General features: G+C 41.9%; 1 protein-coding gene across 8 annotated transcripts in view; it reads right to left on the bottom strand.

The window, feature by feature from the left end:
- Positions 1-17,289, bottom strand: part of KIF16B (kinesin family member 16B) — a 173,003-nt gene that overhangs the window by 140,555 nt on the left and 15,159 nt on the right. For all 8 annotated transcript variants that reach the window (XM_068153114.1, XM_068153116.1, XM_068153115.1 and 5 more), the window contains exons 2-7: positions 14,383-14,452; positions 11,755-11,868; positions 7,597-7,713; positions 2,187-2,284; positions 1,591-1,700; positions 763-905 (exon numbers count right to left, since the gene is read on the bottom strand). In XM_068153114.1, the coding sequence (XP_068009215.1) occupies positions 763-905; positions 1,591-1,700; positions 2,187-2,284; positions 7,597-7,713; positions 11,755-11,868; positions 14,383-14,452 (652 nt within the window). The remainder of the gene's footprint in view (positions 1-762; positions 906-1,590; positions 1,701-2,186; positions 2,285-7,596; positions 7,714-11,754; positions 11,869-14,382; positions 14,453-17,289) is intronic.

Here is a 17,289-nt window from a genome sequence, read left to right as displayed (position 1 = left end):
GTGAACAGCTGGTGTACAGGATTGTGTGTGTGTGTTTTGGGGAGAGACATGCAAAGTTCTGTCAGGAAAGTGAACCAACACTGTGCTACCTTCTCTTCACCTAGCAGGTTACCTGTGGACTACCTAAAAAGGCCCCCAAAATGATGAAGAGTGACTGCAAAAGGAGTTTATTGCATCTAAACAAAAAGATCACTATGCTCCAGGAAAACTTTTTAAATCTCTCTATTATTCCATCAGTAAATCAAGGAATAGAAATAGGTTTCCAATAGCCCCAGATAAAGAGTCATCAAGAAAACATACAGAAAACATTTCTATCTACCTTTTACAATTTAGGCCAAGAAGATAGTTTTTACATAAGCCTTGGATATGCCTAAGCAACCTTTCACAATGTAAATGGTAGCCCATGCTCAGCTCTGGCTGAAGTCTCACCCAACATGCTCCTCACTGAATGCTGCCACAGTAACATCATGAAACACGCTGGCACTGGTCATTATTATTCAGTCTGAAGTCCCAGCCATTATCTCCACAAAATCTAGTAACTGCATTTCAAGTGATCATATGACACTGTAAGTTTTCAAGACTATAATCACTGATAAACATATTTATAATTCTCAAAACAGGCTTTTCACACTTTTACCTTTCCCTATATCCCAACATCATCACCGTCATCCACCCACACCCACTTGACAGCCTTAGTTTTTAATTATTGCCTGAATTCCTGAATGCAAATAGATATCAAGAGAGGGGAACTTGTTTTGCTACCTGAGTGAAGTTGATTGTGAAAATGGCGTGCGACCTGCTACTGACATCATTCATTCCAGTTGCGGCAGTCGTTCTGTTGAGGTTCCCTGCATCCATAAGTTCCTCTACGTCGGCGTAATTTTGCACTAAATGTTTAGACAAATCTAAAGAAAAGCAGAGTGTTGCACAATGCTCAGACCTGCACTTGACTTCCTTCACCAAAAGATTCAAATCACCCTCGGGACTGCTGCAATTAGGGCGTGCTGTTGGACTTGGTTAGCACTTAAGGGAAGGAATGAGGCCTTGTGTGGGCAATGGAGAATTTACATATCGACACTAGAGAAAAAAAATATGCAGTCTTGCTGAAGTGTTTAGTGCAATAACATAAGCATAATTCCTCAAATATAGGAACCCTCCCTGGCAGATGACAGGTTTAGACAATTAGATCTTAATAGGTTCCTTCCCCCTAAATATTAAAGATTTATAAGCCACAGTCAACAGATTCTTAAACCCAGTTGCGTCTCTTCACATGATTTTAAAATTAGTTATAAACAAGTCCTTATAAATGAATGCAAATTAATTGGTGTCATTTTTAAAAGGGCTATAAATCTGGAGATAAAAACTACATCTATATTTACAGATAAAAATACCTAATAATCTTAGAACAGGGAAAAGGTGAAGCTACACAAGAGTGGAGACACAAATTAGTGCTTTTCTATCACGGAAAGCACCGTAGCCATCACCATTTAGATTTTAAAAGGTAAAAATGCCCTATGCAATGAGACATGGCATTTGACAATATGTAAAGGTAACAAAATACCCAGTGCAAAACAGTGAAAGGGATTTTACCCTCAACATATGGCCCTTCCTTTGGATGTTCTCGTATTCGTAAATTATTCGTTTTTGATGATTTCCGCCTAAGAAGATCTCTCACTCGTTCATTATAAATTTCCAGGTAGCTGAAAGAAAAAGATTAGAAAAGCACTGACTGATTGAAGAGTCTTTTAAAAAGGAAAGCAGTATTAATACTGAGCTTGAAAGCAAGATAGCTGGCAAAGTAAATGGATCCAAAGTTGACTTTAGATAGCAATGACTACAGTGTCAGAAAAAAAAGTTGGGGGGGGGGCAGGGGAAGCAAGAAGCAAGTAGGAAGGAAGTAGAAATTAGCAAGACCAAGATCTCCTAATGCCAGTCTGAAATAAAGCATAAAACTCAGGAAGGTGCTGTCCAGCAGCAAAGGCATTTTCACCACCAATTAAATAAAGCAAAATGGAATTAGAGGCACTGTTAATTTTGACTACAACTGCCAACAAAAATCATGTCTAAGTTTGAGGCCACGCACAGGAAGTCATTTCTAACATAGACACACTTCTCAGAGAGAAAGTGAAACAGGGTGGTCTTAACAAGTCTGATAACCAGCAAACTATTAACAGACTAAGACCTACCTGACTTCTGTTCGAAAGGATGCCTCGTTGCGCTTCGTTTTTTCACTTATTTTGCTGAATAATCCTTCACAAATTCGAGGTATTAAACCTGCATCACCCTGCAATGACAACAATTCTTATTTCCAAGACTCACATGTGCATGCACTGTATATTTTGCCAAATAAAATCCAAGACCACCAGCTGAGAATTCCAACGTCCCAAAAAAGGGGAAAAACCCCCATACATTTTCAGCAAATACTCTCCTGCCCTTTATTTAACTGCAGTCACTTTGCCACTCTAATCCATGTGTGTGCGCTGGAATGTATACCCTAGCTGCAACTCTCTGCTGTTGGGAGACATTTTTCCCCTCTCATTTAGTTCTAATAATCCCCACTGCTTAAAGTAGAAACTTGGAGCAATACATGAAAAGCTTTATCTCAATATTGTCTTTTCCAGCTTCTTCCATCTCATTTCACTATGAACTTGGCAACATCTGCAGAGGATGGGACAAGAGCCATATCTGAGCCATTCTCATACAAACCCTTAGCCCCCAGCTCACAGACTTTCCTGTCTGGAAAGATGAAGCAAATCCTCTGGATAAATCAGCATGCACTAACAAACTTTAAACTACACTCCCTGTATCCCCCAAAGCAGCCAAATTACATTTTATATTTAGCCTCTGAATGCTCAAGTCTTCCATTAGAGAGGTTTTATGCATAAAGTCATTGATTGCTTGAATAAAGGAAACTGAAAAACCACATCCCTTCTGACAGATCCCTACAGATTAAAGCAGGGCTGCAAGTATCCATTACAGGGTCCTTGTCACTTCAGCTAACACAGCAGTCAGCAGCAGCAGGATGTCATCTTCTCAGTTAAGCTGGCACTTGAGAATTGAACCTCATCCCAGCATGGCTGCCGCTCCACCACCGATGCCAAACACCTGTCAGACTGCAAGACAGCAGCAAACACCCCTGAGACACCCAGAGATTAGCACATAGCTCTCCTCTTCCTCTCGCTTCAGGGAGACCCCTGTGCAGCCAAGCAGCAAGGCAGCACGTCAAATCCAGGGCTTTCCCCAGCAGCAGAGAGGAGCAGAGTGCCATGCAGCTCCAGTCTCAGCTCCCAGCTGCCCCATTCTCACTGAGGCTGATTAGGTAGACAGCCAGCTACCTGCTGAGCACACCTTCCCCCTACCACTTCAGGAATACAGCAGCGAACACGCCTTCAGAGTCGAAATGAGTGAGCATGGCCCCCAGGAGTAAAGAGAGAGGACATACATACAGATGAGCTTTGGGCTCAGAGCTGCACACTCAGAAATAGCTTTACCAAACAGCCTGTCAGCTACAGTTTGCCTCCAGTCCAAAAACACGTCAGATTTGATGCCATGGACTAATTCTAATTCTATGCACTGCTGAGGCAAGAAATGCGCTTGCTTAGAGTTAGGGGCCTTCTAATTAAGCAGGAGGCAAATTAGGACAAACCAGACCAAACATCCAAGCTGAGCATAGCCTGGGCACTGAAAGTACCCAAGAGTTTGCTTAGTGGGACTCTACAGATACCTGGCAGCAAGAAAACACAAAGACAATGGACTCCCCTGCACCAGACTCTGGCAAGGCAACTGCTCCATGGACAAAGATTTCTTTTCTAGTCAGACTCCCACACAGTCTGACTCTTTTTTGCCTAAGATTGCTCCAGTCTGCTCCCACACTGGCCCTCTCTGCCCTCATTCTTCAGCAGCTCTCTGCATTCTCTGTCCTAGCAACCTTCTTCCAGATGCCACCTGAGCTTTTCCTCCCCTTTCCTTTGCTCAGATATAACTCCCAATTCATCATCCAGCCTCTCTTTTTTATCACACTCTATCCCTACATTTTGCCCTTTTCCAGTTTTTTCCTCCTTTTCATCAGAATCTCTCTGTACATCTCAAACCAAGCTTCAACCTTCAAAATAATCACCTATTCTCTCTTCCCATCACACCTAGCCCTTCTGCACCTTGGTGTGAAAGGAAAAAGGAAAAAAAGAAACAACAACAAAACAAACTACAGAAAGGGAGAAACTTGCTGCTTAACCAGGCTTGTTTTTGAGGCTGTTGCCTTTAGGAACAGGGGAGCAGCCCTTCCCAGTATGTATGAATCTCTAACTCCAGACAAAGTTTCAGGGTTCAGTGCTGGAAATTCCCACACACTTTTTTTTTTTAAAGACATGAAGAGGAAAAATACTTTTCTTTTAACTCATGCTTGGAAACACCTAAGCAGCTTTAATTGAAGCTTAAGGGAAAAACATGAAAGATTCATCACAGAGTTTTAGGCAAGTCATTAGTGTCTGACACAATTTAGCAAATGCAAAGAGCCTTAAAATAGGAAATGTTTGCTGTAATTGAAGAACTTCAACCATAGCAATACAGTGATGAGAAAGGAAGAATATAAAGTTCCCAGCATATTTGGTCAGTAAAATGTCCATCTTACAGAATGTACACTCTTTATTGTAGTCTACATGTAAACATTTTCTCCCTTTCTTACCCCCTATAGTTCCAGGGCAGGATCAACTACACCTTTGACAGATTTTTTTTTCCTGGGTTACAGAGTTTCCAATCACAGAAATCTGTAGAATCAAAACAGGCAAATCGCTAAAGAGCTACATTTTCTCATTAAAAGCCTGCCTCTGCCTTCTCTGCTATCTAATCAGAAAACTCCTTATCACCCATCAACCTCAGACATCAGCAACAAATTACTATTCCCTTCCCTTCTGCAGCAGCCTTTCTCATCTTGGAAGACTTTTGTTCCTCCACAGTCCTCCTTTCTCTGCATACAGCAGTCTGACTTCTCTGATGGATCATATTTCATAGATCTCTGATCATTTCAGTATCTCTGCTCAAGACCTATTCTAACTGGTCCACGTATTTCTTGAAACGGTTGCTGCACACAGAATTGCAGAAGAAGCCTTCCAGAGCCAAGAACAGCAGATACTGAAAGAACAGAATTGATATTTTTAAAGAGAAAAAAGGAAAAAAAAAAAAAAAGAAAATTTATTTCCAACTCAAGTTTTCTTATTGCACTGCAGTCTCTGTGACAGGGCCATCAATTTCCAAGCATTTAACGTGGCAGCTGACTATATTTTATGCACTCTCTGTACAAAGCCAGATTAAAGTATTTATGTATGGCGGCAAGAAGATTAGACCTTTGCTATTGAATAGTGTCAAACAAACTTCAGCACCTATTCATTTGCAAAATGTCTTGATGATTATGGTCATTACATACAGGGAGGGAGCCTCATAAAAACGTCACTTTGATGCATTTCTGAAATAGAAATCCACATCTAGGTCATAAGAGCTTTTTAAGGGACAAAAGTCTATTCTGCTTACCTTATTGAAGCTAAATATAAAACTGCTTATTCTGTGACAACTGAAAGAAAAAGATTTACAGCTAATTTACTACCCACAGCTATAGGAGGTACAAAGTGGCCAATCTTACTACATTTCAACAGAGTGAGCCAAAGAAAGACAAGCGGCAATATTCCCCTTTTCAATTCTGCCGGGAGAAAGCATGATGCATTTTTCTTCACAGAAGATTGAAAAAAAAAGAGAGAGAAATCTGTAAGAGGTCTGCCTGGCAAACAGCTTTCATCAGTCAGCCCTTTTAAACTGCTCCAATTCCAACAATTGAGTGGGTTCTTTCTGTCCTTGAACAGAGGCACCCACAGGAACGCGCTCCCATCTTTTGCTCACAAACTGCCAGATATTCCTCCTATCGCACCTTCCTCTTCCACAGTCTTCACTGCAGTTCTCAGAGGGACTTAATCCTTACAAGTACTGTATCAACTCATAATGGTTTGCTGAAACTTACACTTAGCTACTCTCATCCCTAGTTTCTACTCCTCACTCCATAGCCTTCTCTAAACAGGGGTCAAGGACCTAGTTTAATCTTCTGACCCTTAAAGCAAGTCTAGAAAACAGATCTCTTCAGAAAGAGAGGATCATTCATGTTCTGAAAATCACTATGTTCTTTTCTTGTCTCAAATTTGGCACAGAAAAATCAGCAGTAATATTTGAAATGTTGGGGGTTGTTACTGACCAAAAGCTATCACTCTTTGTCCAACACAACAAAGCACCACTTAAAGACTGCTTCCAAGTGTAAACATCTACCGATAAAAACAAACAGCTTCTAAAAATCTCTGATTTACTACTAGTACTATGACACATGGGGAAGCATCAGTGGCATACTGACAGGATCAGTAATAATAATTCCATACAAACATGCCCTTGCAAACAGCATTTCAATGCCTTCCTGCAGAAGGAAAATCAAACAAAACCAAAAAACACCAGCTTCGTTGACGTGGGGCAAGCAACAAACATTGTCCACAACAGACAGTGATGCATTATGGTCCAGACAAGTGGTCTCTGTGGTGGGTGGAGAACTCTATGACAGGCCACACTCAGAAGTTGTACTTGTAAATAGCTCCTTTTCAAACTGCCAAAGTGTCACAAGTGGAGTGCCCCAGAGATCAATATTGGGCACAATGCTGTTTAATATGTCCACAAGTGATCTGAAGGATGGGATCAATTGTAGCCTGATGAAGTTTGGCTATGATACCAAACTAAGTGGGGAAAGACGTTTTTAAAGGGAGAGCCACCCTACAGGAAGCCAGTGGCAAAAACAACTGCTTCATCAAATTCAATGAGGACAAATGTTAGGGTCTTGCACCTGGGAAAACATAAGCCAGGAGCACAGCACTGGCTGAGATCTACACAGATGAGGAACAGCTCTGTGGAAAGGAACCTGGGGATGCTGGTGGACAAGCAGCTCAACATGAACGAACAGTGCGCTCCCATGGAAAGAAAAGCCAAAAGGATGCTGGGTTGCATTAAGAAGTGCATCACCAGTAAAGATAAAGAAGTCATTATCCCACTCTACAGTGTTCTACTCCTATTGCACTCAGTTTTGGCCCCTGTGATACAAAAAAATACGTGGACATGCTGGAAAGGGCCCAGAGAACACATCCACAAAGATGATCAAAGGACTGGGAAGCTGCCATGCAAAAAAACCCTGGGAGAACTGGGTTTGTTCAGAAAAGGCAGCTTAGGGGAGACCTTCTCACCATACTGCAGGATTTAAAGGATGGCTAAAAAGAAGACGGAGACTCTGTTTTTATAAGGATTCACATGGAAAAGACAAGGAGTAAAGGGTACAAATTATTCCTGAGGAGATTCCAGTTGGATATCAGGGGAGAATTTTTCACACTAAGAACAATGAGCCACTGGAATAATCTCCCAAGTGAAGTGGTAGATTCCTTAACGTTGCACTCTTCTGAGATTTGGCTAGACAGAGTGCTGAACCACCTTGCCCAGAATGTGCTTTTGCCAAGAAAGGTTGGACCAGACGATCCTTGAGGTCCCTTCCAGCCTGATATTCCATGATTCTGTGAAAATACAACTCACCGCATTTCCCATCATGGTGTAGGACTTGCCAGATCCAGTCTGGCCGTAGGCAAAAACACAAGCATTGTAACCTTCAAAAGCAGATTTAAGCACTTCTGTACCAAGATTTTTGAAAACCTAAAAACAAAAGAAAGATTTTTAAGACAACAGAAGCTTGAGGGGGGGAAAAAAAAAGTTATCATCAGTCATGAGTCCAGCATGGCAAATATCAAACTATTTGCATCAGTTATATTTACTATCAGATAGGAACTTAGTACTTCAAATGAAACACTAAATTTTACTACCACACATTTTACAGCACTGCAACAGTGTGTTTTCTACTTCTTTTACTGTCAGAGGTCTACTTGACATGTAGAAGCACTAGTGCTACCTTCCTTCTATAGCTCAAATTTCTTTCAGCAATCTCAGCTACTTCATTCACTTTCCCCTACTGTTCTGCAAATATCCAGCCCTTTCCCAAAAGGAAATGTTCTGGTGACCCTGTCAGTTTCTTGGTTTATGTTTTTGGAGAGGTTTGGTTGGTTTTGTTTTCCCACTTCAAGCAAGTGTAAGAAAATTGCCTACTACCTGTATTTCCTCCCTAAATGGCTTTTACATTCTAGGTTTTTTTCAGGCTGGCTAAGATGGAAATATGCTTTCTATATTGGTGATCCCCAGGGTCTTCTCCAACCTGAATGTCTCTGTGATTCTGTGATATGGTAAGTGACCCCCCCCCTTCATCAGCTGGTCCCTTTTCTTTCTCCTCAACACTTACAAACTGATAACACATCACATCCCATAATGTTAGCTTACTCTCACCTCAGAACTTCAGCTCTTATAGGATGCCTTCGCCATCTTCCTCTGCAATACTGGCTCCAGTATCTCTCACAGAATCCTGACCTTTTGTTTTCATTACCCCTCATTTCCTTTCATATCCACACTGGATATGAAGTAACACTTGCTGTGGCCTTTCTGCATGAAAATATTCACCTGGGTGTCCCAATCCAGCCATGATTTTAAAAAGTCTCACAAATGCTTCACATAATTGGGCTATTTCACAGTGTGTGTGGTGTAAATTAACCAAGAGTTACTCTCCACTATTGATAGCAAATGGCACACACACAGTATAATCACGCTACTCTAAAGGTGTGCTGAATAGAATCACAGAATTGTTTCAGTTGGAAAAGAGCTCTAAGATCATCAAGTCTAACTGTCAACTTAAGACCAGCATAACCATTAAACAGTGTCCCAAAGTGCCATGTCCACACGTTTCTTAAACATCTCCAGGAAGAGTCACTCCACCGCCTCCCTAGGCAGCCTGTTCCACTCTGTCTGTAAAGAAATTTTTCATAATAACCAACCTAACACTCCCCAGGCCATTTCCTCTCATCCTATCACCTGATACTGAGGAAAAGAGGCTGACCCCCACCTCACTACAACCTCCTTTTACGTTGCTGTAGAGAGCAATGAGGTCTCCCCTCAACCTCCTCTTGTCCAGAGTAAATTTCAGTTCCCTCAGCCACTCCCTGTAAGACTTGTCCTTTAGACTCTTACCAGCTGATTTCTTCTAGTGTTTTCTAATCATTAATGCCTAGTTGCAAGTGTGCCTTTGGAATATTTATCTTGACTTCTCTTGAGAAAGGAGTTACAATGCTGTAATCAGTTATACTTTCCAAGGACCTAGAGTATAAAGATCAGCCGAAGCGCTACTTCACTTTCACTTGTCCTTTGAAAAACGGCATCTTAGTTGATTCCTCACTCCCGCCTAACAGCTCCTTTCTCTCTTTCTTCCCCTCTTCTTCCTCTCTCTACATCCACATTTTCACCTCATTATCTGAATCAAGTCTCTATACACCACTGTTAAGATTGCATATTCCCTTTGGAAAATGCATGTATACCCTGGAAAGGGATTCCACGTAGATACATCGGACAGTAAAGTCAGCGCTGTCTGAACACAGAGGCTTAACACAGGCTCAAAGAAAAGACATTGTTAGGATGGGACTCTATCAGAACCAAATGCCTGCAACACTGACGTGTCACAAAAGGGCAGCAGACATCAAAAATCTATTTGTTTCTCTTTCAAGAACACAAACTAAATAGCTTCATGGTAAACTGCCACTCCCACTCTACCTTTTGAATACTAAACCATGTTTTGCATCCACAAAGCATACTGATGGGGCATGTAGTATTGGGCAGACATCCATTAACTAGTTTTCTGCCATTCATGTGAGGAAAATATAACAATCAAGAAGAAAGTACACTGGGTGACCGCATTACCGACAGTCAAGATCCACTTTATTCCACAGCAAGATGAATGTGTGTGAGAAACAGCCGCCTTCTATGCCACTGGTGCAGTAAACTGGAAATTCTGCAGCAACTTGATAAGAGCTTAACCACAAAGTCTTCCAATTAAATAGGGCATTAAGAACACGAGCAAAACAATAGCTTGGTGCTGTATTTCTTTTGACATCACACTCCCACGGTTTGAAAGCTCGTTTTGTTTTCAAATGTGCTGCACACGTTACAATTAAAACCACACTTGACACAGGGGCAGCAATATTTTGGTGGCTGAGAAAAGAGAAGTTAGCATGCTTGCCAGTAAGGATGAAGGAGGCAGTCTGGGGTTGTGGGACACTAACAGCAGAATATTGAATGTGGTCATCTAAGCCGTGTTTAGGATTTATTGTTAGCATCTCATTACAAAGAACCATAACACTCATAGCTTAAAAAAAAAAAATCATCATTGCTCAAGGCTGCTGCAGCAATCCCTATATGGGCATTTTCATTTAGTTTTCCTATAAGCTCCTGACATGGGCAAGTTATACCCAACCTTGCCTCAACCTGACCCACACTGAAACAGAGGCAAAATGGCAGCAATGTGAGAAAATGCAAAATCAGGAAAACTTTATCACTTCTATGTGGAAACTGGACACCCATACAGCACACCACTTGGGTATCTATTCATAGTAATGTGAATTTCCCTTTGAACATGTCTGTTTGCAGCAGAACTAATTGAATTACACTGGGTATTACAAAGAAATTCTTTACAGTGAGGGTGGTGAGACACTGGAACAGGTTGCCCAGGAAGGTCATGGAGACCCCTCCCTGGATGTGGTCAAGGCCACATCAGATGAGGCCTTGAGCAATCTGGTCTAGTGCAAGATGTCCCTGCCCAGGGCAAGGGGTTGGGAAGTAGGTGATCTTTAAGATCCCTTTCAATCTAAACCATTCTTTGATTCGATGAATGATTTCACATCAGATTCTGAGGGGAAAAAAACAACAACTGCATTGTAACAGCAACAGCCTAACAACAACAATTTGCTCTATTCCTGGGATTCTTCTAATGAGGTCTTGCCTTATGTAGCTTATCAGAAGTATCTAGAGTCAGGGATAGAAACAGCTACCTAAAGGTTCCAAGAATTCAATGTCAAAACACCTGAGCCACAATCAGTGCTTAAGAAGAATTTCTGTGAATACTTTTATAATAAATTTTGCAGATTTCTCCAAATGTGCATTTACAGAAGGAGAGGAAATGGCCTGAAATGGAGCCAGGGGAGGTGTAGGGTGCATATTAAGAAAAATTTCTTTACCAAGAATGTGGTCAGGCATTGGAATTGCTTGCTCAGGGAAGAGGTGGAGCCACTGCCCCTGGAGGTGTTCAAGAAACATGTGGACATCTAAATGATGCCTATGGATCTGAGTTTGATTTTCTGTCTTGAGTGTGCAGGAAGAAAGGCAGTTTTCTCCTTTCCTAGACTGAACACTCAAGGGAGGAGAAAGGAGAATCTTGTGTAATGTGGACCAAGGCTTTTGGAGAGAAAAAAAACCTACTTCAAGCAGCTAAGAAGATTCTTTCTCTCTAAATTAATTAAACCTATGAGGCTGTTGCTCAAAATTAATTTTTTTCCAAACCAAATTTAGTGCTCAGAGAAGTTTTGCACCTTAACTTTACAAGAGCACTAGAAAGGTGGTGTTCAGCCTGCTGTGTCAGAAATCACAGCACTTCACAGTGTTCGATAAGCTAAACAAGACAACAAAACAAAATTCAAGTTCTCAGACATCTGAAGAATTTATGAATTACACAAGAAGCACTCCCAGTGGAAAGAAATTTCACAGAAGGCTTTCAAGCCAAGGAGAAGGGTAAAGACAAAAATCATTATTGGCATTCAGAAATCCTACCGTTTCTTGGCAAACAAAACTGGGACTTTTACTGTCTGCTGAGAAATAGGAAAAATCATAGGTAAATGTCTTTGTTCTTTCTCGTCCTATGTCTCCAGTACTACCCTCTGGTACCTATTGAGGGGAAAACACAAAACAAAAACACGCTGGTAAAATAGATACTAATGAAGCAATTAAAAACATTTTGCAATAAATAAGCAGAACATAAGTTTAACATAAACCTATACATACTTAGAGACTTATAATGACAAGTTAGCCTATCATTCCAACAGTGAGAAAAATCATAGAATGGTTTGGGATAGAAGGGACCCTGAAGATCATCTGGTTCCAAGCCCCCTGACACATGCAAGGACACCTTGCGCTAGACTGCATTGCCCAAGGCCTCAAACAACATGGTCTTGAACACCTCCAGGGAGGTGGCATCCCCAACCTCTCTGGGCAACCTGTTCCAGTGTCTCACCAGCCTCACTGTAAAGAATTTCTTCTAATATCCAGTCTACATCTACCCTCCTCCATATTAAATCCATTCCCACTCATCCTATCACAATATGCCCTCATGAGAAGCCGCTCCCCAAAACAGAAAGAGCTACACCCTACAGCAAGAAGGATAGGCATGTTACAGGACAGCACAGCAGGAATTGTGGAGGTGCTGGAATGTGTCCAGAGAAGGGCCACAAGGATGATCAGAGGGCTGGAGCACCTCTCCTATGAGGACAGACTGAAGGAGTTGGGGCTGTTCAGTCTGCAGAAGAGAAGGCTCCGAGGTGACCTAATTGTGGCCTTCCAGTATCTGAAGGGGGCCTACAGGAAGGCTGGGGAAGGACTTCTCAGGATCTCAGGGAGTGATAGGACTAGGGGGAATGGAATGAAGCTGGAGGTGGGGAGATTCAGGCTGGATGTGAGAAGGAAGTTCTTCACCATGAGAGTGGTGAAGCCCTGGAATGGGTTGTCCAGGGAGGTGGTCGAGGCCCCGTCCCTGGGGGTGTTTAAGAGCAGGCTGGATGAGGCTCTGTCCAGCCTGATCTAGTGTGGGGTGTCCCTGCCCATGGCAGGGGGGTTGGAACTAGATGATCCTTGTGGTTCCTTCCAACCCTGAATGATACTATGATACTATGAATTACTTGGATTTTAGCTTACTGCTCCTAACACCACAGTATGTTTTTGTCAGAATACCTCAGTTCAGTTAAATCAGTACTGTTTAGGAAATTGAGATTACAATAAGGCATTATCCTTTACATATAAATAATAGGAGCCAGAGAGACCATTGCATTGTGAACAGTATTTCAATATGGAGTTCTAATTAACATGGTGTTACATAGCACAGAATATTAAATGGCCTGAAACTGTGCCAGGGAGGTTCAGACTGAATAGTAGGAAAAAAATCTTTACAGAAAGAGTGGTCAGGCATTGGAACAGGCTGCCCATGGAGGTGGTGGAGTCACCATCCCTGGAAGTGTTCAAGAAACGTGGATATGGCACTTTGGAATCTGCTTTAATGGCTATGGTGGTCTTAGGTTGACAGTTGGACTCGATGATCTTAGAGGTCTTTTCCAACCAAAACAATGTTATGCTTCTGTGATACTTGCTGCTTAAGTCTATCACCATGCTCGAGACCTGACTGCTAGTACTACACTTCAGCAATACCCACTGCTGCCAGAATCAGTGTGAACAAAAAGCACACTGATATTCCTTTTCAGATATTTGTCATTGGTAGCTATTTTGCAAAATGCTCTTTACTGTGCATGCATGATTTCTCTTACTGACAGAAATGTCAAAATATACCATCAAAATATTACAGCAAGTGATGGATGGGTACTTAAGGTATGCTTCATTTTTATGGGCATTTCAGAAGATTTTTTTCCATAGATGAAACAAAGTTTTAATAGCTACCAGGCACGCACCTCTCTTCTACAGCTGGCTTTCATCTTCTGGCTATGGAATAACCACAGTGCTAACCTCTAGAAAAATCTATGAGATATAGCCTGTAGAGACATCCAGTGCAGCATGTGAACAGTTTAACCTGTTTCCCCAAAGGACTACTACAACACAAAGATGATCAGAGGGCTGGGGCATCTCCCTTGTGGAGACAGGCTGCAAGAGCTGGAAATGTTCAGCCTGGAGAAGATGAGGCTCTAGGAGACCTTATAGCAGACTTCCAGTACCTAAAGGGGGCCTACAAGAAAGCTGGGGAAGGACTTTTCACAAGGGTTTGTTGTGATAGGATGAGAGGGAATGGATTTAAGCTGGAGGAGGGATTTCAACTGGATATTAGAAAGAAATTCTTTGCAGTGAGGGTGCTGAGACACTGGAACAGGTTGCCCAGGGAGGCTTGGGATGCCCCCTCCCTGGATGTGTTCAAGGCCACATTGGATAAGGGCTTTGAGCAATCTGTTCTAGTGCAAGGTGCCCCCGCCTATGCCAGGGGGATTGGAACTAGATGATTTTCAAGGTCCCTTCCAATCTAAACCATTCTATGGATATGATCCCTTTGCAGAATAGAGGCTATGAAAGACTGTATTTTGAAAAGTAGAGGATGTTCCCTGCAATGCAGGGAGCCCTGTTGCTCTGTCAGTCACATTCTGGCAGCTGTTCAGTTAGGATTTCCTTTGTGAAATTGTGCTTACTCACCTTTAAGTTAATGATTGTCGTTTTATTTTTGTCCATTGAAATAATAAACTTTGCATTAAGGTCTTTCTCCCTGGGGGGAAAAAAAAAATATTGTGTCAAATAAAACACATCACAACCACTTGCAGCCACATTTCCACTCAGCAAGTTGCTTGCCACAGTCAGTTATCAAGTGAATTCCTTTTGATTTCATTTTTGAATGGTTACGAGCAATGCTTTTTTTATTGCTATGGGAAATACTTGAAGGACTTGGGCTTGCCTCTAAACTCCTTCATCTAGGCACAGAGCAGCAGCTTGGGGAAACCTGCTTCAGAAGTTTGACTCTGCAAGTCAATTAAGTGGTTTGCTCTTACTTTGAAGCACTCTGATCCAAAGCCCAGTGAAGTCAATTACATGGCTCTAAGGAACTGAGAAACAGAATGTTACAAGATAAGCCCCAGCCTCTTACCACCAGCCTAGTAGCAGCAGTTCCTGTTTACCCAATTAGCCTAGGTAACAGGAATAAATATTTCATAGAACCTCAGAATGCCAGGTTGAAAGGGACCATAAGGACCATCTGGTCCAACCTTTCTAAGTAACAGTAGAGCTGAAATGAGCTGGCCCAGAACTCTGTCACCCTGAGTTTTGAAACTTTCCAATGTAGGGGAACCCACTACTTCTCTTGGGAGATGATTCCAATGCCTAACTGCTCTCATGGGGAAAAATTATTGTGGATTCCAATCAGAATCTCCCCAGGAGTAACTTGTACCCATTGCCCCTTTCTTTTCTGTGTGACTGCTTGTAAAAAGGGAGTCTCCATCCTCCTGGTAGCTACCCTTTATGTACTGGCACATGGTAATAAGGTCTCCCCTAAGCCTTCTTTTCACGAGACTGAACAAACTCAGATCTTTCAGATTTTGCTCATATGGAACACCACCACCTCAGTATTTCAAAACTCTCTTAGAAATTAGGTACTCAATGTATTTTTTGAGCTGTAATGCATCATGGTAGTGCAGGATACTGGTGCTGCTACCAAGAGAGTGTTACCCAGGCTTGTTGCTTCCCAGAGCATAATGATTCCAGGAAGAAAATACATGTCCAGTTCTGCAGCACCCACATCTATTTGACATGAGCTGTTTCTGACTGGTTACAAAACTATCATAAAAAAAAATTGTTAGACTAGTGCCTAAAACCAGCATGTATCAACCTGCTTGCTCAAGATGAGATTTCACTGCAGTTAGTCATAAGAGGCAGCTCTTGAATGACAACCTTGAGAATAACATCTCCTGTGTTATTAAAAACATGCACATGAAGAGAAGAGCCAGGGAAGACGACTGCTATATACAGTATACATAACCTCACTCCCCAAATGCCAGCAGACATGCCTGATCCTAAACCATCTGCTAAGTCACCTGACTGGTGTAAAGGAAAGCAGAGGGCTTTAAAGCACCACATTGCACAGAATCTCAGCAATTACTTGGTATGTGCTTGCACCAACTGCAAATGTACAAGAGAAACTTCTTCCCAGTAACAGAAGACCCCAGTTTAGGATTTTAGTGTGACATTTTCTTCCCTATGGTACACTGGATGACCCAGCTCTACATTCCTCAGCAGACTGTGCAGCTACTCTCTAGTCACATTTGGTTTTTCAGTAGAAATTCTAAACAAAACAAAACAGACCAAAAAAAAAATACACAAAGGAATAAAAATTAGGCAAATAAAAGGGTTTTTTTTTTCAAATATCAACACATTATTTTCTAAGTTAACAAAAGCCAAAATTGTAATAATTACAGCATCAATTCTACAACTGAATTTAGATCTACCATAGGAAAACATCAGAGGCACAACTTGAAGAGATGCCTTAGTCATTTGCATGACATCCTTAGCAGTTTTTATTAGGTCTGCACATGAAGATACAGAAATACTAAAATACAGCTAAGGGTGATAAACAGGGAAACAGAGAAGAAGTATCCAATAATATTTTTCAGTAGGGAAGAGATTTCAGCACTGCAGTAAAGCAGCCTATGAAATTCTCCATATAGAGTGTGATTGGCCCTTGGGCTGTGCTGCCCAGGGAGGTGGTGGAGTCCCCCTGCCTGGAGGTGTTTAGGGGGAGACTTGATGGGGTGCTTGGTGCCATGGTTGAGTTGATTAGGTGGTGTTGGATTGGTTGATGGGTTGGACAGGATGATCTTGAAGGTCTCTTCCAACCTGGTCTGGTCTGGTCTAGCCTGTGGAAGGCTACCATTGATGCTGCTTCCTCAACAGTCTTATCTGCCTTCAACTATTTGCTCAGCAATGCTGTAATAAGTAATGTGACCCAATTAAACTATCTTACTAGGAAAACTTGTTTCAAATATAATTTGTAACTTGCTTCATCTAGGAAATTAGAAAGTCTCCAGGCAGGATGAAGTTTGGGACAGAATTACTGTTTTTTTTGTCTGGATTTCCTCATGACTGAGGGCAAATAATAAAATAGAGGGCTTTTTAGCCTGGAGAGGAAAAGACTGAGGGGGAATCTCATCAATGATTATCAGTACTTAAAGGGTGAGTGTAAGGAGAGTGGCACCGACCTTTATCCAGCAGTGCTCAGCAACAGGATAACAAGTAATGGGAACAAACTTGAACATAGGAAGTTCCTTCTAAACATGAAGAGGAACTTCTTTACATCAAGGGTGGAAGAGCACTGAACAGGCTGCCCAGAGAAGTGGTGGAGTCTCCATCTCTAGAGTCATTCAAAGCTCACTTGAACACCATCCTGCGCAACCTGCTCTAGATGAACCTGCTCTGGCAAGGGAGTTGGACTAGATGATTTCCAGAGGACCATTCCAGTCCCTGTCAGACTGTGTTTCTGTGGCTCAGTAGTGCTTTCTTTCGCAAACTTAGCCAGCTCTCCATACTACAAAACCTAAAGCTACTCATTAATGGAAA

Source organism: Melanerpes formicivorus, unplaced genomic scaffold (assembly GCF_026170545.1).
Source record: "Melanerpes formicivorus ecotype bairdi unplaced genomic scaffold, bMelFor1.0.p_v2 SCAF_25, whole genome shotgun sequence".
Classification (NCBI taxonomy): domain Eukaryota; kingdom Metazoa; phylum Chordata; class Aves; order Piciformes; family Picidae; genus Melanerpes; species Melanerpes formicivorus.
The sequence above is the reverse complement of the archived record's forward strand: the minus strand, read 5'-3'. Positions and strand labels throughout refer to the sequence as shown.